Here is a 26,773-nt window from a genome sequence, read left to right on the forward strand (position 1 = left end):
GAAAAAGCTGGCTTAAGACTCAGCATTGAAAAAACTAAGATCATGACATTTGGTCCCATCACTTCATGGCAAATAGATGGGGAAACAATGGAAACTGTGAGAGACTTTATTTTCTTGGCCTCCAAAATCACTGCAGATAGCGACTACAGCCATGAAATTAAAAGACGCTTGCTCCTTGGAAGAAAAGTTGTGACCAACCTAGATAGCATACTAAAAAGCAAAGACATTACTTTGCTGACAAAGGTCCCTCTAGTCAAAGCTATGGTTTTTCCAGTAGTCATGTATGAATTTGAGAATTGGACTATAAAGAAAGTGAGCACCGAAGAATTGATGCTTTTAAACTGTGGTGTTGGAGAAGACTCTTGAGAGTCCCTTGGGCTGCAAAGAGATCAAACCAGTCAATCCTAAAGGAAATCAGTCCTGAACAGTCATTGGAAGGACTGATGCTAAAGCTGAAGCTCCCAATATTGATGTGAAGAACTAACTCATTGGAAAAGACCCTCTTGGTAGGAAAGATTGAAGGCAGAAGGAGAAGGGGACGACAGAGGATGACATGGTTGGATGGCATCACCAACTTGATGAACATGAGTTTGAGCAAGCTCCAGGAGTTGGTGATGGACAGGGATGCCTGTGCTGCACACAGAATAAGGACTCTGGAATTACTCCAGGGTTGGGAAAAATGTTTTAATTATTAAAGCAGTTTTCACAGACATAAAAAACAAATTTATGGTTACTAAAGGGGAAATGAGGTTGGAAGGAGGGATAGATTAGCAGATTGTCATTAACATATATACACTACTCTATATGAAGTAGATAACCAACAAGAACCTAGTGTATAGCATAGGGAACTATACTGAATATTTTTCAATAACTTATAAAGGAAAAGAATCTGAAAAGGAATCTTATCTATCTGGATCCTTGTGCTGTACACCTGAAACTAACATGATACTATAAATCAACTATTTGTTCTTGTTTAGTCACTAGGTCATGTCCCACTCTTTGTGACCCCATGGACTGCAGCAAGCCAGGCTTTGCTGTCCATTACCATCTCCCTGAGTTTGCTCAAACTCATATCCATTGAGTTGGTGATGCCATCAAACCATCTCATCCTCCATCGCTCTCTTCTCCTCCTGCCTTCACTCTTTCCCAGCATCAGGGTCTTTTCCAGTGAGTTGGCTCTTTGTATCACGTGGTCAAAGTATTGAAGGTTCAGCTTCAACACCAGTCCTTCCAGTGAATATTCAGGACTGATTTCCTTCAGCCTTGAGTGGTTTGATCTCCTTTCTGTCCAAGGGACTCTCAAGAGTCTTCTCCAGCACCACAGTTTGAAGGCATCAGTTCTTCAATGCTCAGCCTTCTTTGTGGTCCAACTTTCACATCCGTCCATGACTACTGAAAAAACCATAGCTTTGACAGTATGGACTTTTGTCAGCAAAGTAATGTCTTTGCTCTTTAATACACTGTCTAGGTTTGTCATTGCTTTTCTTCCAAGGAGCAAGTGTCTTTTAATTTCTTGGCTGCAGTCACTGTCCACAGTGATTTTGGAGACCAAGAAAATAAATTCTCTCACTGTTTCCATTGTTTCCCTGTCTATTTGCTATAAAGTGATGGGACTGGCTGTCATGATCTTAGTTTTTTAAATGGTGAGTTTAAGCCAGCCTTTTCACTTTCCTCTTTCACCTTCATCAGGAGGTTCTTTAGTTCCTCTTTGCTTTCTGCTATAAGGGTGTTGTCATTTTCATATCTGAGGGTTATTGATATTTCTCCCAGCAATCTTGATTCCAGCTTGTGCTTCATCCAGCCTGGCATTTCCATGATGTACTCTGCGTAAAAGTTAAATAAGCAGGGTGACAACATACAGGCTTGACTTACTTCTTTCACAATTTTGAACCAGTCCATTTTTCATGTCTGGTTCTAACTGTTGCTTCTTGACCTGCATACAGATTTCTCAAGAGGCAGGTCAGGTGGTTTGGGATTCCCATCTCTTTTAAGAATTTTCCACAGTTTATTGTGATCCACACAGTCAAAGGCTTTAGCATGGTCAGTGAAGCAGAAATAGATGTTTTCTGGAATTACCTTGCTTTCTCTGTGATCCAGTGGATGTTGGCAGTTTGATCTCTGGTTCCTCTGCCTTGTCTAAATCCATCTTGTACGTTGGAAGCTTACGGTTCATGTACTGTTGAAGCCTAACTTGAAGGATTTTGAGCATTATCTTGCTAGCATGCGAAATGAGTACAGTTGTATGGCAGTTTGATAATTCTTTGGCACTGGAATGAAAACTGACCTTTTCTGGTGGTCCTGTGGCCACTGCTGAGTTTTCCAGATTTGCTGGCCTGTTGAGCACAGCACACTGGGCTCTTGTTAGATATGTGACTCACAAATATTTTTCTCTTCTCATGTAGGTTGCCTTTTCATTCTCTTGTTAGTGTTCTTTACCACACAGATACTTTAATCTTTATGAATTTTGGTATTTCCTTTTTAAATTTTGTTGCTTATTGTTTAAATGTCATGTCTAAGAACTCATTACCATAGCTGAGGTCTTGAAGATATACCCTTTAATTTTTTCCAAAGAGTTTAATGTTTTGAGGTCTTATATATACGTTATTAATTCATTTTGAGTCAGTTGTTGTGTATGGTGTACAGTAGGGGTCCAGATTCATTATTTTACATGTGATATGAATATCATTTTCTTAGCACTATTTGTGGAATAGACTGTTCTTTCCCTATTGAATTGTTTTTGCACACTTTTAAGAAAGCAGTTGTTGATAGATACATGTGTTCAGTTTTGGACTCTCAGTTCTTTTTAATAGTAAGTTTTGAAATAGGGAAGTGTGAGTCTTTCATGTCCTTCTTTTCCCAAGGTTATTATAACTATTGTGGATTCCTTGCTGTTCTGTATGAATTTGAGGATTGGGTTTTCCATTTCTACAAAAAAAGCTGTTGGAATTTTGATAGGGATTGCATTGAATTTGTAGATTACTTTGGGTACTCTTGATGAAAGTAAATCTTAGAATCTGTGAACATTTGATGTCTTTTCACTTATTTAGGTCTTTTAAAATTCCTTTTAATCATATTTTGTAGTTTTCCCTGTACCAATCTTTAACTTCCTTGGTTAAATTTATTCCTGGATATTTTATTCTTTTAGACCGCATCATAAAGAGAATTATTTTTCTAAGAGCTTTTTCAGATTGTTCTTTGCTAGTGTATATAGCAAATATAACTGAGTTTTGTGCATTGATCTTTTATCCTTCAACTTTGCTGAATTTATTAGCTCTAATGGTTGTTTGGGGTATGTGTGTGTGTGTGTGTGTGAATTCCTTAGGATTTTGTATATGATCTTGTCATCTGGGAATATGGATAGTTTCGCTTCTATTCCAGTTTTGATGTTTTTTTCATTTCTTTTTCTTGCCTAATTGATCTGCTAGAATTTTCTATATAATGTTGTGTAGAAATGGCATAAGTAGGCATCCTTATCTTGTTCTTGATCTTAGGGTAAATAAAAGCTTTTAGTCTTTCATAATTGAGTATGATTTAGTTCTGAGTTTTTCATAAGTGTCTTTTATCATGTTAAAGAAGTTCCTTTTTATTCATAGTCTATAAGTATTTTTTATCATGAAAGGTTGTTGGCTTTTCAGATTCTTTTTCTGCACCATTTGAACAGATCATATTTTTTTGTTTGTTTTGTTTTTCCTTCAGCTTATGAATGTGGTATAATGATTCCTCTTTGTTGAACCCCCTTGCAATCCTGTAATATTCCACTTGATCATGCCATATACTCCTTATATGTAGTTTATTCCATACTGCTAGTGTTATGCTGAGGGCGTTTCACCTTTCTCTGTAACGTGAATAGGTCTCTAGTTTTCTTTCCTTGCGCTCTGTTTGTCTGACTTTGTTATCAGGGTCATAGTGACCTCATAGATGACTTAGGAAGTGTTTCCTCTTCAGTTTTTTGGAAATGTTACAGAAGAATTTGTATTAATTCTCTTAATGATTGGTAGAATTTAACAGTGAGGCCATCTCATTCTTTTCTTTGTTGGAAGCCTTTAGATTACCCTTTTGATTGCTGATGCAATCTTTTTGCTTGTTGTAAGTCAATTTGAATTTCCTATTTTTTTCTTGAGTCAGTTTCTGCAGTTTGTTTTTTAGGGATTTTTCCATTTCATCTGGGATACCTAATTCATTTTCATGTAATTGTTCATAACATTATTTTTATATTTTTATTTGTATAAAGTCAGTAGTGATATCCCTACTTTCACTTCTGACTTTAGTAATTTGAGTCTTCTCTCTTTTATTCTTCGTCTAGCTAGAAGTTTGTCAATTTTGTTAGTCTTTGTGAAGAAGCAACATTTGGTCTTGTTAATTTTACCTTTTTTATTCTGTATTTTATTAATTTTTACTCTAATTTTATTGTTTTCTTCCTTTTGCTGGCTTTGGGTTTAGTTAGTTCTTTTTCTGTTCCTTAAGGTATAAAATTAGATTAATGGCTTGAGATCTTTTGTCTTTTAAAATGAAGATATCTATAGCTGTACATTCATTTTTGGTAGTGAAAAAATCTTTTGTATAATTTTAGTGTTTGAAAATTTATTGAAACTTGCTTTGTGGCTTTGTAGAATGTGTTATCCTAGAGAATATTCCATATGCGCTAAAGAAGAATACATATTTCTGTTGGGAGTGGAGTGTTCTGCAAATGTCTGTTATATCTAGTTGGCTTATAATATTTTTCAAGGTTTTTATTTCATTATTGATCTTCTTTCTAGTTGTTCTGTTCCATAGTGATGGTAGGGTATTAACATCTCCAACTATTATTGTGTAACTGTTTCTCCTTTCTGTCAAAAAATTCTGTCAATTTTTTCTTAGTACATTTTGGAGACTCTGTTATTATTATCTGTATGTATATTGTTTTTATATCTTCTGAGGGTTGTCCCTTTTATCAGTATATAATACCCTTTTAATTATCCTATAATTTTTTTTAAATTGAAAGCCCATTTTATCTCATATTGGTACAACCACCCAAGCTCTCTTTTCGTTAGTGATTGCCTGCATATCTTTCTGTCCTTTTACTTTCCACCTAGTTTTGTCTTTGAATCTGAAGTTAGTCTCTTGCAGATCACCTTTAGTTGAGTCATGTCTTTTTATTACTTTTGCTAATCTTTGCCTTTTAATTGGTGTGTTTAATCCACTTATACTTAAAATAATAACTGATAAAGAAACATTTAATTGTGCCATTTTGCTGCTTTTTTAATGTGTTATCTCTCCCTACCCGCTGCCCTATTTCTTCATTATTGCCTTTCGTGTTTGACTTTTTTATATTGTACTGACTTGATTCCTTTCTAATTTCCTTTTTGGTATATTTTTAAGTTTTTCTGTTTTGAATTAATACCAGCTTCAGCAGTATACAGCTATGCTTCTATCTCTCTTCCTTTATGCTGTAATCACATGTTGTGCCTTTATATATTATGTGCCCATTAACATAAATTTATAGTTATTGTTTTGTGCATTTTTCTGTTAAATCATATAGAAAAAAGAGGAGTTACAAATGAAAAGTACAATAATACTGGCTTTAATATTTACCTGTTTACCAGTGTTTTTATTTCTTTGTATAGCTTCCAGTGACTATCTAGTGTCTTTTCATTTCCCACTTAGCGTTTCTTGAAGCATAGATCCAGTAGTGATAGTCTCCTTCAGCTTTTGTTTATCTAGGAAAATATTACTCAGTTTTTTTCCTTTGGTTCACAGTTTTAGTTTTTCACTTTAAATATGTTATCACACTGTCTCCTAACCTTTATATTTTCTGATGAGAAATTAGCTTTTAATCTTATTGAGGATTCCTTATACATGAAATACTTTTCTCTTGTTATTTTTAAGGTTCTTTTTGGCTTTTGATAGCTTAATCATGGGCTTTCCTGGTGGCTCACTGGTAAAGAATCCACCAGCAGTGCAGGAGATGTGAGTAGGCATGGGTTTGATCCCTGGCTCGGGAAGATCCCCTAGAGGAGGAAATGGCAACCCACTTCAGTATTCTTGCTGGGAAAATCCCATGGACAGAGGAACCTGGCAGGCGACCGTCCATAGGGTCACAAAGAGTTTGATATGACTGAGCGACTAAGCATGCACAGCTTAATCATAATGTGTTTTGCTTTCATTTATTCTTCTTGGAACATATTGAACTTAATGAACATGTGGTTTCTTATCTTTGGTCAAATTTAGGAAGTTTTTAAGGATGTTTTCAGCTATTATTTCATAAAATATTTTTCTCTTCTTTCTTTTCCTTCTGAGACTCCCTGTTCTGCATGTACTGGTACACTTATTGTGGTCCCATATTATCTCTTAGGCTCTGTTCATTTTTCTTTATGTTTCTGAGACTGGATAATTTTAGTTGGCCAATCCTCAAGTTCTCTGATCTTTCTTGTGCCTGACTAAAGTTGCTCTTAAAATCCTATAGCTAATTTTTCATTTCAGTTATTGTACTGTTCAGTTCTAGATTTTTTTGTTGTTTTGTAAAATAATCTTTATCTCTTTATTGATATTCTCTATTTGTTCACACGTCTTCTTGCTGGTTTTCATTAGTTCCTTTTTTATGGTTTTTATTGAGTTTTTTGAGCATATTTAAGATAGTTATTAAAAGTCTTTCTCTAGTAAGTCTGATTTCTGTTCTTTCCTTATAGATAGTTTCTATTTGTTTCTCCTTTGAATGGACCATCCTTTTTGTTTACCTGCATGTGTCATAATTTATTTTGAAAAGTGGCATTTAAAATATTGTAGCTTGGTAACTTGGGAAGTAAGATTCTTCCCCATTACTCATGGCTTGTTTTTGTTGCTTTCTGTGGGTTGTAGTTTTCTGTTTGTTTAGTGACTTTATAAACTATTTTTGTATTTTATTTGGTTATGAGGGGTTTCTGTCTTAATCTGCTAAGGCTACTGAAACAAAATAATGAAAAACAGAAATCTATTTTTGCACAGTTGTGAAGGCTAGAACTCTGAGATCACAGCGCCGGCACAATTGAATTCTGATAACTCTCTTCTGATTTGCAGATGACCAGCTTCTCACTTTCTTCTCCTATGGCCTTGAGAGACAGATGAGGGAACTAGAGCAAGCTCTCTTTGTCTCTTGTAAGGGGCACTAATCCTATCATGAGGGCTCCAACTTTATGACCTTGTCTAAACCTAACACGATGTTGTGATCACTCACCTAGAGCCAGACATCCTGGAGTGTGAAGTCATATGGGCCTTATGAAGCATCGCTATGAACAAAGCTAGTGGAGGTGATGGAATTCCAGCTAAGCTATTTCAGATCCTAAAAGATGATCCTGTTCAAATGTTGCACTCAATACGCCAGCAAATTTGGAAAACTCAACAGTGGCCACAAGACTGGAAAAGGTCAGTTTTCATTCCAATCCCAAAGAAAGGCAATGCAAAAGAATGTTCAAGCTATGCACAATTATACTATTCTCACATGCTAGCAAAGTAATGCTCAAAATTCTCCAAACTATGCTTCAACAGTACATGAACTGAGAACTTCCAGATGTTCAAGCTGGATTTAGAAAAGGCAGAGGAACCAGAGATCAAATGCCAATATCCAATGGATCATAGAAAAAGCAAGAGAATTCCGTAAAAAATCTGCTTCATTGAGTATGCTGAAGCCTTAGACTGCGTGGATTACAACAAACTGAAAAATTCTTGAAGAGGTGGGAATACCAGACCACCTTACCTGCCTCCTGAGAAACTTGTATGCAGGTCAAGAAGCAACAGTTAGAACCAGACATGGGACAATGGACTGGTTCAAAATTGGGAAAGGAGTACGTCAAGGCTGTATATTGTTACCCCTGCTTATTTAACTTGGATGCAGAGTACATCATGTGAAATGCTGGGTTGGATGAAGCACAAACTGGAATCAAGATTGCTGGGAGAGATATCAATAACCTCAGGTATGCAGATGACACCACCCTCATGGCAGAAAGCAAAGAGGAACTAAAGAACCTCTTGACGAGTGTGAAAGAGGAGAGTGAAAAAGCTGGCTTGAAACTCAACATTCAGAGAACTAATATCATGGCATCCGGTCTCATCACTTCATGGCAAATAGATGGGGAAACAATGGAAACAGTGAGAGACTTTTTATTTCTTAGGCTCCAAAATCACTGTAGATGGTGTTTGCAGCCATGAAATGAAAAGGTGCTTGCTCTTTGGATGAAAAAACTATGACCAACCTAGATAGTGTATTAAAAAGCAAAGACATTACTTTACCAGTGAAGGTCCGTCTTGTCAAAGCGATGGTTTTTCCAGTGGTCATGTATGGATGTGAGAGTTGGGACCATAAAGTAGGTTGAGTGCTAAAGAATTGATGTCTTCTAACTGTGATTTTGGTGAAGACTCTTGAGAGAGACTTGCAGAGAGATCAAACCAGTTAATTTTAAAGATAAGCAGTCCTGAGTATTCTTTGGAAGACCTGATGCTCAAGCAGAAGTTCCAGTACTTTGGCCGCCTGGATGGGAGAGCCGATTGAGTAGAAAAGACCCTGATGCTGGGACAGATTGAGGGCAGGAGGAGAAGGGGACGACAGAGGACGAGATGGCTGGCATCACCTACTCAATGGACATGAGTCTGAGCAAGCTTCAGAAGATGGTGAAGGACAGGGAAGTCTGGCGTGCGGCAGTCCCTGTGGTCTCAAAGAGTCGGACACGACTGAGTGACTGAAGAACAGCAAAACCTAATTACCTTCCAAAGGCTCATCCCCATGCATCATCACACTTAGGACTTCAGCATATAAGTTTGAAAGGGGTTAGGAGGATATAAACATTTTGTGTGTAACAGTATCTGAAATCTCTTTTTCTTTAGCTGTGACCTGCTAGTGTTATGAGAGAGATTTCCTGAACACCTAGATTAACAAAGAAAATAAGAAGAAAGAGAGAAAAGGAAGAAAGGAAATTATTTCTTAGTCTTTGCAGGCTGGCTCTGTGTTGGAGCACTCTAACACTCAGCTGGGTTGTGTGAAACTCCATGTTAGCCTTTATTTCCTGCTTATGCTAAGCCTAGAGATGAGCCAGTAGTTTTCTGTGAGTAGGTGTCTTACCTTGGACATGTGCATGTCCTTCTAAATTCCCCAAATGTTTTTCAGTGCCCTAATTTCCCAAAGAAATTCACTTTGCAGCTTTTTCTCCAGATTTTAGACATGTCTTATTTCACTTAACTGTAATATTTTGTCCCAAAAGGCAGTGAATTTTATTTTTTTTTCTTTTAAAATATTTATTTTTATTTACTTACTTGATTCTGCTGGGTCTTAGTTGTGGCACGTGGAATCTTTAGTTGCACCATATGAACTCTTAGTTGTGACATAAGGGATCTAGTTCCCCGCCCAGAGATTGAACCATGGACCCACCCTTTTATTGGGAGCACAGAGTCTTAGCCCCTGGACCACCAGGGAAGTTCTGGTAGTGGATTTTTCATTTTCTTTAAATTTTTTTTCAAAAAATTGCCCCTTGATAGCTACTTTTCTGTCTGAAGAGATGCAAATTGATCAAAGGAGAATGCCTTCAATCAGTCCTTGAGGTAGCCCCACACAGGTCACAATAGACAAATTCTTTGAAAACAAAGTATACTCTGCTCCCTGTAGAACTAGGGTTGAGGGTCCAACCATTGGAATGTGGGCTGGTGCATTCAAGATTGTTATTGACCGAAGAATGAAGAAGGGGGAAATAGAAATGCCTTAAGGTTTTCATATTGTTTTTAAGTCACCTTTATCTTGTTTCAGTATTTGCTTGGTTGACATAAAGCTTTCACCACTTTTCAGAGTTTTGGCAAATTTGATTCTGACAGGTTTTGCTCAGTTGATGTATGTTTCTATGGAGGGATGGGCTCTTAGAACTACCTCCTCCACTTTTTTCCTTTTTTTTTTTTTTTTTTGAAGAAAAATAGTGTTGTCATTGAAGAGGTATATTTTTCTTGTGCTTTCTGGTAATTTCTGTGGTTAGACTTGCTCTCTACTCCTGTAGTTTTTCTTTCTACTTCCTCCTGTGTAACTTCTGCTCTGTCTTAACTGTCAGTTCAGGTCAGTTCAGTTGATCAGTCATGTCTGATTCTTTGTGACCCCATGGACTGCAGCATGCCAGGCCTCCCTGTCCATCATCAACTCCCAGAGTTTACTCAAACTCTTGTTCATTGAGTTGGTGATACCATCCAACCATCTCATCCTCTGTTGTCCCCTTCTCCTCTGGCCTTCAATCTTGCCCAGCATCAGGGTCTTTTCAAATGAGTCAGTTCTTTGCATCAGGTGGCCAAATTATTAAGAGTTTCATCTTCAACATTAGTGCTACCAACGAACACCCAGGACTGATCTCCTTTAGGATGGACTGGTTGGATCTCCTTGCAGTCCAAGGGACTCTTTTAAAGAGTCTTCTCCAACAGCACAGTTCAAAAGCATCAATTCTTTGGTGCTCAGCTTTCTATATAGTCCAACTCTCAAATCCATATATGACTACTAGAAAAACCTTGGCCTTGACAGACCTTTGTTGGCAAAGTAATGTCTCTGCTTTTTAATATGCTGTATAGGTTGGTCATAACTTTTCTTCCAAGGAGTAAGCATCTTTTAATTTCATGACTGCAGTCACCATCTGCAGTGATTTTGGAGCTCCTCAAAATAAAGTCTGCCACTGTTTCCACTGTTTCCCCATCTATTTCCCATGAAGTGATGGGACCAGATGCCATGATCTTAGTTTTCTGAATGTTGAGCTTTAAGCCAACTTTTTCACTCTCCTCTTTCACTTTCATAAGAGGCTCTTTAGTTCTTCTTCACTTTCTGCCATAAGGGTGGTGTTATCTGCATATCTGAGGTTATTGATATTTCTCCTGACAACCTTGATTCCAGCTTGGGCTTCATCCAAGCTGTGTTTCTCATGATGTACTCTGCATACAAGTTAAATAAGCATGGTGGCAATATGCCGTCTTGACTTACTCCTTTTCCTATTTGGAACCAGTCTGTTGTTCCTTGTCCAGTTCTAACTGTTGCTTCCTGACCTGCATACAGATTTCTCAAGAGGCAGGTCAGGTGGTCTGGTATTCCCATCTCTTTCAGAATTTTCCACAGTTTATGGTTATCCACACAGTCAAAGGCTTTGGCATGGTCAATAAAGCAGAAATAGATGTTTTTCTGGAACTCTCTTGCTTTTTCGATGATCCAGTGGATGTTGGCAATTTGATCTCTGGTTCCTCTGCCTTTTCTAAAACCAGCTTGAACATCTGGAAGTTCACAGTTCACGTATTGCTGAAGCCTAACTTGGAGAATTTTGAGCATTACTTTATTAGCATGTGAGATGAGTGCAATTGTGCGGTAGTTTGAGCATCCTTTGGTGTTGTCTTTCTTTGGGATTGGAAGGAAAACTGACCTTTTCCAGTCCTGTGGCCACTGCTGAGTTTTCCAAATTTGCTGGCATATTGAGTGCAGCACTTTCACAGCATCATCTTTTAGGATTTGAAATAGCTCAACTGGAATTCCATCACCTCCACTAGCTTTGTTTGTAGTGATGCTTCCTAAGGCCCACTTGAGTTCACATTCCAGGATGTCTGGCTCTAGGTGAGTGATCACACCATCGTGATTATCTGGGTCATGAAGATTTTTTTTGTATAGTTCTCTGTGTATTCTTGCTACCTCTTCTAAATATCTTCTGCCTCTGTTAGGTCCATACCATTTCTGTCCTTTATTGAGCCCATCTTTGCATGAAATGTTCCCTTGGTATCTCTGATTTTCTTGAAGAGATCTCTAGTCTTTCCCATTCTGTTGTTTTCCTCTATTCCTTTGCATTGATCACTGAGGAAGACTTTCTTATCTCTCTTGGCTATTCATTGGAACTCTGCAATCAAATGGGAATATCTTTCCTTTTCTCCTTTGATTTCCTCTTCTCTTCTTTTCACAGCTATTTGTAAGGCCTCCTCAGACAGCAGTTTTGCTTTTTTTGCATTTCTTTTTCTTGGGGATGGTCTTGCTCCCTGTCTCCTTTACAGTGTCACCAAGTTCTTTCCAGAGTACATCAGGCACTATGTCTGTCAGATCTAGTCCCTTAAATCTATTTCTCAATTCCACTGCATGATCGTAAGCAATTTGATTTAGGTCATACGTGAATGGTCTAGTGGTTTTCCCTACTTTCTTCAATTTAAGTCTGAATTTGGCAATAAGGAGTTCATGATCTGAGCTACAGTCAGCTCCCGGTCTTGTTTTTAGTAGCTTTTATTAGTATTTGGATCCTTTGTATTATTCCTGTCTCTCCTGTAGCTTAAAATGAAGATTCCATTTTTAAATGTGTTGCTTGTTTTGCTTTTTTATGTAATTTAGGATTTAAGCTGTTCCTTTACCCTCCAGAATTCCCTCTTGATGTTTGTAGTCAGCCCCTATTCCCACCTGATAACCCTGGTAATCATTAGTATGTTTCCTGTTCTTATAACTTTGCCTTTTCTATAGTGTCATATAAATGAAATCATATAGTGTGGAGCCTTTTGAGTTTGGCTTTTACATAACAGTTGAGATTTATCCACATTGTTTTGTGCCGTTAATAATTTGTTCATTTTTGTTGCTAAGTCATTTTCTAATGTATGAATGTACTTTGAAGGCTATTTGGGATGTGTTGTGTTTTCAGTGATTATAAATAAAGCTGTTATAAACATGTGTAATTTTCATATGAACATAAGTTTTTATTTCTTTTGGATAAGTACTTAGGAGTGGAATTACTGTGTCATAACTTTCTAAGAAACTGCTAATCTGTTGGCACTGTTTTTCAAAGTGGCTATATAATTTTGCTTCCAGCAGTGTATGAGAGTTCCAGTTCTTCTGCATTCTTCCCGTCACTTGATATTGTTTGTACTTTGGATTTTTGTCACTCTACTGTATGGATATTATATCTCTCTGTTTTGCATTTCCCTAATGACTAATGATGTTGGATATTTTTTCATGTTCTTATTCTCATGTATATTTTCATTAGTAAAGTTTCTGTTAAAGTGTTTTGCTATTGTATAAACTGAATTTTAAGAATTTAAAATTCTTACATTCTGGTTATTCATCTTCTGTTACATGTATTTTGCAGATATTTTCTCCCAGTGTGTGGCTTGCCTTTTCATTCTCTTTTAACAGTGCCTTTCAAAGAGCAGTAGTTTTTCTTTTTTTCAAAACTTGTCTTTATTCTTTTTTGCCTGCACTATGTGACTTTCAGAATCCAGTTCCCCAGTCAGGGATCAAACATGGGTCCTCAGCAGTAAAAGTCCTGAGTTCTAATCACTGGACTGCCAGGGAATTCGTGAGCAGTCCGTCAGTCAGTTCAGTTCCTCAGTTATGTCTGACTCTTTTCGATCCCATGGACTGCTGCTTGCCAGGCTTCCCTGACCGTCCATCACCAACTCCCAGAGCTTGCTGAAACTCATGTTCATCGAGTTGGTGATGCCATCCAACCATCTATTCCTCTGTCATCCCCTTTTCTCATGAGTGGTAGTTCTTTTATTTTTTTTCAGTATCTTTTTTTTAAAAAAACTTTTAATTGGAGTATAGCTGATTAACAATATTGTGATTGTTTTAGGTGAACAGTGAAGGGGCTTAGCCATACATATCCATGTATCCATTCTCTTCCAAACTCCCCTCCCATCCAGGCTGCCACATAACTGAGCAAAGTTCCCTGTGTTATACAGTAGGTTTTTGTTGGTTATTCATTTTAAGTATAGCAGTGTGTATCTATTGATCTCACACTCTGTAACTATCCCTTCCCTCATCCTTCCCCCTGACAACTATAAGTTTGTTCTCATTAAGTCTGTGAGTCTCTTTCTGGTTTGTAAGTTTATTTGTATCATTTCTTTTTAGGTTCCACATATAAAGGATGTCATACGATATTTCTCCTTCTCTGTCTGACTTATTTCACTCAGTATGACAACTTCTAGGTCCATCCATGTTGCTGCAAATGACATTGTTTCATTCTTTTTAATGGCTGAGTAAGAACTGTGTATATGTACCACATCTTTTTTATCCATTCCCCTATTGATGGACATTTAGGTTCCTTCCATGTCTTGGCTATTGTTAACAGTGCTGCAGTGAACATTGGGGTGTATATATCGTTTTGGATCATGTTTTTCTCTGGATATATGCCCAGGAATGGATTGAGGGGTCATATGATAGCTCTGTTTTTAGTTGTTAAGCAACCTCCACACTGTTCTCCATGGTGGCTGTACCGATTTATATTTCCACCAGGAGTATAGGAGGGTTCCCTTCTCTCCACACCCTCTCCAGCATTTATTGTTTGTGAATTTTTTGATGATAGCCTTTTTGGCTGGTGTGAGGTGATATCTCATTGTCACTTTGATTTGCATTTCTCTCACAAATAGTGATGTTTGACATCTTGTCGTGTGCCTCTTGGCCATCTCTTTGTTTTCTTTGGAGAAATGTCTGTTTTGGTCTTCGTGAGTGGTAGTTCTTAATAAAGTCCATTTTATCAGTGTTTTGGATTGTACTTTTGCTTTTGTCTCTAAATGTCACGGAGATTTCCTTCTATGTTTTCTTCTTAATATAGCATTAGAAATAGAATGAATCATATATGTAATACATTTTTTTAGTGTCCACGTTAAGAAACAGAAAAAATAAACAGGTAAAATAAATTTAAGTGTGTTTTATTCAAGCCAATATATTTTATTTTTTATAATATCGTTTGTTTATTTAGGCTGTGCTGGGTCTTTGTTGCTGCATGGGCTTTCCTCTAGTTACGGGGAGCAGAAGCTACTCTTTCATTGAGGTGCGTGAGAATCTCATTGTAGTGGCCTCTGTTATTGAGGAGCACGGGCTCTCGGGCGCATGAGTTTCGGTAGTTGCAGTTCCTAGGCTCTAGAGCACAGATTCAGTAGTTGTGCTGCGTGGGCTTAGCTGCTCTGCAGCATGTGGAATATTCTCTGACCAGGGATCTAACCCTGTCTCCTGTATTGGCAGGTGGACTCTTTACCACAGAGCCACCAGGGAAGCCTTTAAGCCAATATACTTTAAATGATTATTTCAACATTTGTTCATTAGAAAAATTATTAATGAGATACTTTCTATTTTAATCTTTATACTAAGTCCTACGCTGGTATTATTTAACACAACACATCTTAACTCAGTTGAACTACATTTCAAGGGCTCACCAGCCATATGTGTGTAGTAGCTACCATATCCAGCGGCACAAATTTAGAGGCTTTGTAGCTTGGGGTTTTGCTTTATGTCTGTTATTTATTTATTTAGATATGTATGTGTTTATCTCCACTGTATTTGTTACTAATATAACAAAAGTTAAAGTAGCTCATTCCCAGTTCTCCAGTGGCTCTTATTCCTCCCTTTTGCCCATACAACTCCGACCTCTTTCCTTGGGGCCAGTTCAGAACTGAATCTGTTCACTGCCATTTTCACAGACGACGACGAGTGACACAGATGTAGGGAAAGAAGGTTGGGAGTGGGCAACAGTACTGTCTAGGTTCTACCCAAAGATAGGCCAGGGGGAGAGTCACAGAATTCAAGCAAAAGGGCTGGTGACCTCACAGAGATGTAATCTTAAGTAAAATGGGCTGAAGAGGATATAAAAGAAAGAAAGAAAAACTGAAAGTGAAGTCACTCAGTCGTGTCTGACTCTTTGCGACCCCATGGACTGTAGCCTACCAGGCTTCTTCGTCCATGGGATTTTCCAAGTAAGAATACTGGAGTGGGCTGCCATTTCCTTCTCCAGGGGATCTTCCCGACCCAGGGGTTGAACCCGGGTCTCCCGCGTAGCAGGCAGACGCTTTGCCGTCGAGCCACCAGGAAAGTGGAAGAGGATGTAGGGTGGGCCCGTCTGATGCTCAGAGGGCACCTCTTGGGCCTGTGTCAGACCCAGAGAGATTGGCACTAGAAGAATGGGGAGGGCCAGAAAGGCAGTCTTGTGTGAAGTTTCATAATTTTTCCATGTTGGGAGGTGGGAAAAGTCTAGACAGTACAGTGGCCTCACTCAGTTGGGCAGACGAGTACTATACTGTCGAAAGTGACAAAGATTGTGTGAACACTGAGAACGGCTATGAGGGGACGCTCAGTTTCAGAAAGTATACTGACCAGAGACCATAGTAGTGGGGATCATGCTATTGGTGCAGAGACTATGAAACTTGAAAACATGAAGTATAGCCATTCAGAGAGCATGACTGCCAGTCATTCAAACTTGACCCGGGATCGGACCACCTGGTCAGTTTCACAGAGCCGCTGACTTTATTGGGTGTAGGGGTGGTGACATATAAAGAACTTAAAAAACAAGCAGCTAGAAGGGAACTGCCCTATGCCTCTCAGGAATTATGGGCAACTCTGGAGGCTGGGTAGACAGATGAATAAGAAACAGCACCAAAGAAGTTTCCTGTTCAGCAGTCATTGGCTAGGGTGAAGAGGATCCATGAGGCAGTTGAACAGAGCAAAGATGGGGTCCTGAAAATAAGTCTCTGGAGGCTTGATCAGAAGTATGTACACTGCACACCAGTGATGAAACACAACTTTGGACCCCAAGTAGGGGAGGTGGACATGGGAGTGGGTGTCACTGACTGGTTGTTGGAACAGCCCCACACTAGCCATTACAGGGCCACAGGGAAGTATATGGCTGGTAGGTTACAGAGGACTGTGGGAAGGCACAGTCTCACAGAGGGGGTCCATTGATGCCTGCGTGGTAGAAGACAAAGAGCTAAGTCCCCATATGATATGAACAGTGGACCTTTTTGGCAAAGCGTCAGCAGACAGGGCAGTTGAATCTTGCCTTTCATAACCTGGGGTCCATCCGTGGATGGGCAGGTATTCTTAGTAAGAGACCAGCTTGTGAAACTTCGAGGATTTCTCCCTTCTTTGTAAAAGCCTCCCTGGAGGGATCCCTGTGCCCTGGTCCAGGAAAAGGCAGTTCAACATTGGCCCCCTACCATCTGTGACCACGTGAGCCAGATCTGAGGCTTAACCCTTCTCCCTGCCCCAGGGAGGAGATGGGAGACTGAGCAGTGCTGGAATCATCGTGAAGAGCTGACTTGGAGTCACCAGGGTTTTCCTTGCCATGACAGGAGGGCCTCAAAGGCTAGGTAGTCTGATGGACTTTCAGCCCTCTCCAGTCTCCTCCTGCTCTGGCAATGAGGGCTGCTGCTGCTGCTTTCCTTTCAGCATTGTGGTTCTGGCAGTGGCTACAGTGAGTATTTTGTCTGTTATTATTTTGAGTTAATTTTTGAATAAAGTGCAAAGTATGGATCAAAATTCATTTTTTTAAACACATGATCATCAGAAGCTGTTTAATAGAAGTTGTCCTGGGCCAATAGAGATGTAGTGATCATCCTGGGCTCCAATCAGCATTTAAATATACTTTATTAGTTTATTGTCTTTTACTTCAGTGTAATGTTAAGTTATATTGTAATGAACAATTTTCAAACCGTGTAAAATGCTTAGAAGTGTTAGGCATTTAGTGTCTTGGCTTTGTTCACATACCTGTTTAAACTTAAATTGCACATTATGCTGTTTATTTCTTTCAACGCTCTCCATTCCCAAAATTCTATCTAAAATTCTTACTTTGTTTTCAGGCATGTACTGGCATTGAAAATATTGATGAAGCTATTACATTGCTTGAACAAAATAATTGGGACTTAGTGGTAAGTGCTTTTTTCTTTTTTCCAGCTTTATTGAGATATACTTGAGAAACAACATTGTGTAAGTGTAAAGTATACAGTGTGATGATTTGATGTGCATATATATTGCAAACTGGTTACTACAGTAAGGTTAGTCAACACATTATTCTTTTAGCAACTTTCAACTATGTAATACAGTATTATAACTATAGTTACCATGCTGTACATTGGACTCCCAGGACTTATTCATGTTAAAACTGGAAGTTTGTAACCTTTTGACCACCTTCACCATTTTCCACCCACACCTAGCAACTATCACTTTACTCTGTTGTTATGATTTGGTTTTCTTTGTAGATTACACATATAAGTGAAATCATGCAGTATTTGTCTTTCACTGTCTGACTTATTTCAAGTGCTTTTTTCTTTATTTGGGCTTCTCTGGTGGCTAGGATGGTAAAGAATCTGCCTGCAGTGCAGGAAATGGGGGTTCAATCCCTGGGGCAGGAAGATCCCCTGGAGGAGGAAATGGCAACCCACTCCAATTCTCTTGCCTGGAGAATTCCATGGACCAAGGAGCCTGGTGGGCTGTAGTCCATAGGGTCGCAAAGAGTTGAATACAACTGAGCAACTAACTCTTTATCTTGACAATGAAATTTTATGAATTCTGGAATGTCTTTAGCATTACTTATAGGTGGTTCAGCATATCATACATGGTCCATCTATAATTCTAATCTGAATGAGGACAATCTAAATGTCATACATATAATATGAAGTTCATATTTACTTCAGTATTAAATTGCTAAATTATTATGAAATCTTAGGTAATTTCAATTATCTTTGAACTTCTCTTACTGTATATTAAGCTTCATTTTCCCTTGTAGTATTGTGGTAGAGATGTTTGGAAGGAGAGGGAAGTCAGACTTCTTGAATGTCTGAATAAGTCTACTTGATGTTTCTGCTTCTCTTGGGGTGGAGGTGGGGGGCCTTACTGATGATTACTCTTTTCTAAAGCTATTAAAGAAGTGGCATTGTGCTGTGGCTTACCTTATGGACTTCAGGCAGTTTATTATAGAAGTGGTTAATTTTTTTTTTGGAGAGGGATTGGGCAGTAACTCAGAAGGCAAGGCCCAGCATAGCACTGCACACTGACAAAATTGTATTTTATTTACAATTGCAAAGCAAACTAAAAATAAATTGTACAGTAGTATAGGAACAGTGTTGGTTGTGTTGGGATGACACATATCTCTCAGTGCCTTTGAAATCCTAAAGAAGTCTAAATTAGAATTTTGAAGAAATGCTAATTTTCAAAAGTCAAAACTCAGGGTAATAATAGAGCTGAGATTACATGCGTAGCTATGTTCAAGTCCATACATAGATTTATATAATTAACTTAATTATCTATATGTTTTGTGTAGATTTGCCACTAGTAATTTGTAAAGGCTAAATTAATAATCACATTTAATTCCATCATTTAGAGATAGTTATTGTTTAACTTTTTTGTGTTATTCCAGAATGTTTTATTTTAATTATATGATTTAAATTTTTTTTAATGCAAATTAAAGTTTTCTACTCCTACTGTTTTGTAGTCTTGAGTTTTTCACTGAATGGGCTATCATGAATGTCTTTCTGTTTGAGTAAATGTGACCGTTCATCATTCTTTCTAATGTTTAATGTTTGGCTGGTGCTTTATGGTGTGGTTATAGCAGAGTAATTTGACCAGTCAGTCTTATGTTGTTAGATAGTTAGAATTTCTGTGATATTTTGGAATTATATATGTTAGAGGATATTCTTGTACATTCATCCTTGCATATTTAACCTACTGTTTTCCTGGAAGACAGTGAATAAATTCAGTTAATAATTTGAGTTTCTGGGTCAAATTATACACATATTTTTAGTCTTTTGGATAATTATAGTTATATTACCTTCCAGATTGGTTGCGCTAATTTAAATTTCTACTGACTTATATACATTTTTAGGGTTGCCTGTTTCATTATCTTATTTTTTCATGTTTTAGCACTTGTCAAAGTTTATAAATATTTGTATGGCCTGACTTCAAAACCATGCTTTCACCACTGTGATTCTCTTAACAAAGCATGATAGAGGTGACATATTCCTGATTTCTATGTGGTGGAAGGAGGAAAGGACAGTAGCTTATTTGAAATAATATCACCAGGTTTCTTGTCTTGCAATTTCTTTTGCAATAGCAAGAACATTGCTTTATTTAGTATGTATATTTTTAGAGTATCTCTTGGAGAGGCCAATGCAAATTACTGGTTAAGGTTAAAAATCTCACCAAGCCACTCATGCATGGTATTGGAGTAAAGGGAGGTTGTATATTGGGAGTAATGGACTACAGGTCTTTGAAGTAAGAATTACAATTTTTGGGGGAATGGCTATAAGTTCTTTCCTGTCTGCTTCATATTGGTCTGTTTCATTAGTTTTGAAGGTCAAATTCTTACTGAATCTGGCTATTTTCTCAACCCAATAATCTAGAATATTGCAAGAGGAGGATTTTCCCAGGTAGTTAAATAATGGAATGGTACAGAAATTCTCCAACTGTGAGTTAAAATTTGGAAAAATATTCAAATAGCATTTGGGCTAAAAACAGTGATGCTGTCTTTTCTGCAGAAATGCAGTCTTATACTTTGTTGGGCCCAAACATCCTTTGTTGGGTTATCTTTCACAGTTTTAAACTGGCTTTTTTTTTTTGAAATATTTGTCTTAGCTGGCTTTTCTTTGCACATAATCCACTTTTATTCACAGTAAACGATTGCTGTGCTGTGTAACTATCTTACTCCTTAAAAGTTCTCATTTACATTGTTTTTATGTAGAACTCACTTTACATTGTGGCTTTTAATGAACGAAGCAAGTATTTTGAATAATCCATTACTAGTTCAAACTTTCATTAGGATGATGAAACTTTTTATGTGGTGTTTTATATATTTTGTCTGTGCATTGTATTTTGTGTTTTTAAATTATGATTATCACTACTTTGTATTTTATGGGCCTTGTGGAAGAGGTTGCATAGTTTAAGTTGTTAACTTAGGACATGTTTGTATTTCAGATTTGCTATACGTATCAGTTAGACATCTCCTCCAGTGTTTTTGTGCATATTTTACTAGAGGTGTGGAGAGGAATGTAAGTTGGGCATCACGGTCTGGAATTGTAATGAAATTTAAAAGTTCAGTAACAGAAAACTCATTCTGTTGGTACTGAATGCTTACAGTTTACCCAGATTTACGCGCAATACAATGGAAGCTTAAAAACATGTTAACACTATATGGTGTCTGAAGTGTACTGAGAAGTTGGTAAGACAGGTGGTCTTTTATACATGCATATTATACTCAGAAATGGGTATAATTTCCTGAAAAAGTAATGATTGCAAATATTGTTGCCATTTTATAGATTTAAACATACAAATAAAAAAGAACTTTGTATGAAAGCCCAGTCCTAGCAACTTTAATTATTAGTCACTTTCTCTGATCGTGTACATTATTTTCATTATATAGCTGTCCACAGAACAGTGCTTCCAAACCCAGTGTTTTAAGTGTCCTATAATTGACTGCTTATTTTGGGGGCAGCTGCAGTTTGGCTTATATATGCTAAATTCTGAAAACAAAATAACATCAACTTTAATAATATTGGTAAGCATCTTGAGATACTGATCCACTTGATGTGAATCCTGTAGTATTACTCCCGGTATCTCTATCTACTTCAGACTACATTTTTCACGTTGTTATGCATTTTTAGTTAAGATTAATGTCATTGCAGTGATTCCTCCTTTGCAGACAAGTATTTTCAATGTACATCCAGGAAGGTGAATACCTAAGGAAGAATTATTAGCAATGAATTAGAATCTTTTACCAAAGAATTGCCTTCTTACATGGAAGCATGCTGCATGATCACTGTATATTATAAATTATAAATCTGGGCTCCAGTATTGACCCATTGCTCATATTCTGTTTTCAGTATAGAAGATTTGGGGCCAGTGGAGAGTAGTAGTCTGTGCAGCTTGTGTTTATTTTGAGTAATCAAAATATGAGGCAGCTAACTATCATGGTAAACTCATTGCATTCATCTTCAATCAAGGACTCTGACTTTCAAACTTCTTGTTACAATTTTATTCAGTGTGGCCTAGGCCAAGTTACTTCTCTTAGAACATCATATAAAATTAAGGAATTTGGACTAGTTTATACTCAAGATCTCTGAAACATTAAATATTTATGAAGAGTCTACTTATTTCTTAATTTCTAATAATATTCTATAAAAACAGTCAATTATGAATTATAGTACAAGTAAATATTTTAATGGAACTTGATAAGTTTGAAACACTTGTGCATATTATCATTTTGATTAATCCTTTTAACAGCTTTATGACATAGATAACGGACAAGATGCTGTGCTAGTTGTTTCATGGAAGGTCTATACATATGAAACTCCTTCAATAAATTAATATTTCCACTGAGCTCTAGGAGATCCAGGGGAAGCTATTTGATGGATACTTAACCCAATGCTAAGTGAAATAAAGTACAAGTAAACATTAACCTAGCCATACTGCATTTTAAGTACTCCATGCTCTTTGGAAATGATTTTTGAACTTTGCACTCAGTTTCTGCTCTAATTTGCCGCCTGTGCTGACATAGCTGCTTTGTTGAAGAAAGGCTCTATTCAGAGTGCTTGTATTTATCTTTAACTACATGTCCCAACTTAGGGCAAAAGTGAAGCAAATCACCGTGTCCAATTTTGGATCATTACTGAATTTGTAGTCTTCAAAGATAATTTTGTATTAATAGAAGTTTATAGTAAAGACAGTAAATCTAAGGAGTCAAACCCAAGGAAAATTATGCACATCATCTGTCTCATTTTGAGATTCATTGAGGTGCTTTGAGACATTTCCATTCTATCAATTTTCACTTTTGAAGAAATGTGTTTTAATAATTATCCTGAAATGTGATAGAACAATTTCTTCTTCTACCTTACTCAAGATGTGGCTATAGAGTTCCTCGAATGTGCATTGCTTTGCTACTTTATACAGTGTTAGGAACACCTGCAGTTTTATGAATGAACCAGTCTAACCAGTGACATAATGAGTCTCTGTCATCGTCAGAAAGCAGCCAAGCATTGAGTGCTGGGCTTCATCAGTGGCCATTAGACACTGGCTTATATCTGCACAGATCTTTGCTGTGACAAAAGAGATTTTACTGTGAAGGAATACCTCATCATATCAGTTTCTCCTCCTTTGCTGTAGCCTTCTTTGTTTCCCTGGTTTTATGGGACTATAAGCGCTTTAAAATTCTACAGAAGTTTTTAGTTTCTCAGTTTGTAATTTGACCATCATCCACCCACCTCTACCTTCTCTCCTTTTATTGAGGGTCTGCTTTGTGCTCGGTGTCATGTCAAGTGATTTACCTACATTATTTCATTTAATCTTCCCAGCAGGTAGATATTATCTTTAAGGTGGATAGATAGATATTATCTTTATTTTATAGATGAGAAACTGAGGCCCAGTGCTTTAAGTAAATTGTTCATGTTCACTCAGCTGATAAGGGGTAAAACTGTGGTTTTGAACTTGGGTTTCCCCTTTAAAATTTTAATAGCTTTAATATTGTAGTTTTAAGGTTACTAGATTTTCTGCAGTGTGTTAATCTTTTCTGAACTCCTGTACTTTTTTGTCACTCACAGCTTATTTCACGTTGTCAAATGAAAGAGCTTTTGCTATAATTACATAGTGGTAATTTAAATATGTTTATGCTCTGATTTCAAATAGGTTCTAATATTCTGGAGGAAAGAAAGTATGTTTCTTATTAATTTTGCTTTAGCATATGGTAGTTGCTTACTAAAATGTTTGACTGATATTGTTAGCATACTTATTTTTAAGTCTGTTTTCCATTTCCATTATTTGGATATTGGAAAAGTCTTTGCTATTCAGACTTGTGACTCTTATTGCTGTCAGTCTTCCTTATCTGGCAAACATAAGATTTGAGGAAAGAGGGAAAGAGGGAGGCCCAGTTATATAAGGAATAGATTGGACTGATTTCATTATCTTGTGAATAAAATTTAGATGGTTTCTACCTGCTGTGGCTTTTTGAGAAATATTATTCACAAAGAAATCCTTTTCTTTGCAAGTTTTTTTCTTGGCATCTCAAAAATAATTTTTTGTCTCCTATTTATTTCTGGTTGTACTATTCTACTGTAAAGAAAGCTCTAATCCAACCTCTTTGAAGTTTTTCACAGTTCTGCCTCTCAGGAGAAAACTAAGTGTGATAAAAGATCAGTTCTACTTAATGTATCATTAAGTGGATATGAAAGAATTGTTTTCTGCCTCTCAAAGGAAAACTTGAGTTTTTACAAACATGAAATTCTCAGTTCACTAGACTTACAGTTTGGTTCACATGATTAAGTCAAAACTGTTTGAGGCCCACATTTTCCCCCAGACTGCAGCTTAGCTTTCTGCTTACTGCTTTATTGGCTTTTGCTTCATATGTTACTTTTCCTTTGGATGTAATCTAGTTCTAGTTCTAGAACTACTCTCATTACATACATACATACTCTATTACAGACATCTCCTCTTTTATAAAACCCATGATAGATGAAAGTTCAGAGGGTTTAAGACTTGGTGAGAATGTGGTATGTTAATCACCCAGCAGGGAATGATATGCCCATTGTTAAGTGAAATTTGGAAATATGGCTTAATATTTATTGATTTCTGGTACTACTTATCTAACCTATGATTTAGAACACAGGTACACTCTTCAAATGGAGCATGTAGTAAGGAGTCCCCTTACTGCTATGAAATTAAGCCAAAGGCTATGACTTGAACATTTAAAAGAAAGTAAAAATGTACATGGTTTTGTTTTTAAAGTTGTTCAGTTCAATTAGATGTAGTTTGATCTTGATATTTTACAAAGCTTGCTAACTTACAAGTTAACTTCATTTGAAAAATGGGTTTATTTTCAACTGAATGCCTTGATATTATATGTAACTAATTTATTTCTGTTTCTGGAAGTGGTTTATTTATTTTTTATTTTTTAATTTATTTATTTTAGTTGGAGGCTAATTACTTTACAGTATTGTGGTGGTTTTGCCATACATTGACATGAATCCGCCATGGTGTACATGTGTCCCCCATCCTGAACCCCCCTCCCACCTCCCTTCCCATCCCATCCCTCTGGGTCATCCCAGTGCACCGGCCCTGAGCACCCTGTCTCATGCATCGAACCTGGACTGGCGATCTGTTTTATATATGATAATATACATGTTTCAATGCTATTCTCTCAGATCACCCCACCCTCACCTTCTCCCAGAGTCCAAAAGACTGTTCTATACATCTGTGTCTTTTTTGCTGTCTCACATATAGGGTTATCGTTACCATCTTTCTAAATTCCATATGTATGTGTTAGTATACTGTATTGGTTTTTCTTTCTGGCTTACTTCACTCTGTATAATAGGCTCCAGTTTTATCCACCTCATTAGAACTGATTCAAATGTATTCTTTTTAATGACTGAGTAATATTTACTGGAAGTGGTTTGAACAAAATATCATTGCAGCACAAAATAAGTGGTCTGGTGATTACACCTGTAAATGTGATGACTTGCTGTTCTTTCTGCTGGTTTCAAGGATTAGCTGACATAAATCAGTGTGTGCTTGGAAAGAAAAAGTAATGTGGTATTTTAAATTACTATCTTTAGAACTTTGTATTTATACTGACAATTTTTAAATAATTTGCTACTTAATGGCAATATAGTTTCTTAAAAAGTTTAGTTGTATTTCTGTCTTTAAGTAAAATTTTGCTTAAAATGTTCACATAAAAGCATTTATAGTTCCTTCCTATGTATCCTGTGGTTTGCATTTTCTTCATTTCCTCTTACTTATATTTCTTATTAAACATTTTTTTTTCCGAGGTGAGAATGCTGATGATCTACTCTTCAATCTTTTAATAATCTATTTTTGGCTTTTGTTGTTTGGTTTAGGTTTTGTTTAACTTGATAACTTAGTAATTTTTTAACTATATATTTTGGGGTCCTCATTTAATACTTCTTTCTCTTGTGGGCAGATTACTGTCAAACACAGAATTGCTGTATGTTTTGAAAAAAATGATAGCCAAGCTTAAACTCTCTCCATAGTAAACAGTGACAAACATTGTTTCATAGTTCCTGAGATATTAAGGTATTCTTGAGAAACCTGTATGCAGGTCAGGAAGCAACAGTTAGAACTGGACATGGAACAACAGTCTGGTTCCAAATAGGAAAAGGAGTACGTCAAGGCTGTATATTGTCACCCTGCTTATTTAACTTATATGCAGAGTACATCATGAGAAACACTGGGCTGGAGGAAGCACAATCTGGAATCAAGATTGCTGGGAGAAATATCAATAACCTCACATAGGCAGATGACACCACCCTTATGGCAGAAAGTGAAGAAGAACTAAAGAGCCTCTTGATGAAAGTGAAAGAAGAGAGTGAAAAAGTTGGCTTAAATCTCAACATTCAGAAAACTAAGATCATGGCATCTGGTCCCATCACTTCATGGGAAATAGATGGGGAAACAGTGGCGGACTTTATTTTTCTGGGCTCCAAAATCACTACAGATGGTAACTGCATGCATGAAATTAAAAGACGCGTACTCCTTGGAAGGAAAGTTATGACCAACCTAGACAACATATTAAAAAGCAGAGACATTACTTTGCCAACAAAGGTCCGTCTAGTCAAGGCTGTGGTTTTTCCAGTGGTCATGTATGGATGTGAGAGTTGGACTATAAAGAAAGCTGAGCACAGAAGAATTGATGCTTTTGAACTGTGGTGTTGTAGAAGACTCTTGAGAGTCCCTTGGACTGCAGGGAGATCCAACCAGTCCGTCCTAAAGAAGATCAGTCCTGGGTATTCCTTGGTAGGACTGATGTTGAAGCTGAAACTCCAGTACTTTGGCCCCCTGATGTGAAGAGTTGACTCATTTGAAAAGACCCTGATGCTGGGAAAGATTAAGAGCAGGAGGAGAAGAGGACGACAGAGGATGAGATGGTTGGATGGCATCATGAACTCAATGGACATGGGTTTGGGTGGACTCTGGGAGTTGGTGATGGATAGGGAGGCCTGGCGTGCTGCAGTTCATGGAGTCGCAAATAGACACGACTGAGTGAGTGAACTGAGCTGAACTGAACTGAAGACTAAGTATGCTCTGTGT

At 37.3% G+C, this 26,773-nt stretch overlaps 1 protein-coding gene and 1 long non-coding RNA gene across 4 annotated transcripts in view; one reads left to right on the plus strand and one right to left on the minus strand.

Annotated features, from left to right (window-relative positions):
- FAF1 (Fas associated factor 1) overlaps positions 1-26,773 on the plus strand; it is a 500,811-nt gene that overhangs the window by 42,395 nt on the left and 431,643 nt on the right. Inside the window, exons 2-3 of one of the 3 annotated variants that reach the window (XM_070468181.1) lie at positions 14,679-14,750; positions 17,548-17,616. The exons of 1 other annotated variant lie outside the window; for it this stretch is intronic. In XM_070468181.1, the coding sequence (XP_070324282.1) occupies positions 14,679-14,750; positions 17,548-17,616 (141 nt within the window). The remainder of the gene's footprint in view (positions 1-14,678; positions 14,751-17,547; positions 17,617-26,773) is intronic. One more of the 3 variants, XM_070468180.1, reaches the window with a different exon arrangement.
- LOC110146395 (uncharacterized) lies at positions 21,036-24,108 on the minus strand. The gene is made up of 2 exons (XR_002316538.2): positions 23,973-24,108; positions 21,036-21,417 (listed from the first exon to the last, which is right to left on the minus strand). It is a non-coding gene; the product is annotated as an uncharacterized lncRNA (long non-coding RNA).

The sequence above is a fragment of the Odocoileus virginianus genome, chromosome 5, assembly GCF_023699985.2.
Source record: "Odocoileus virginianus isolate 20LAN1187 ecotype Illinois chromosome 5, Ovbor_1.2, whole genome shotgun sequence".
Classification (NCBI taxonomy): Eukaryota; Metazoa; Chordata; class Mammalia; order Artiodactyla; family Cervidae; genus Odocoileus; species Odocoileus virginianus.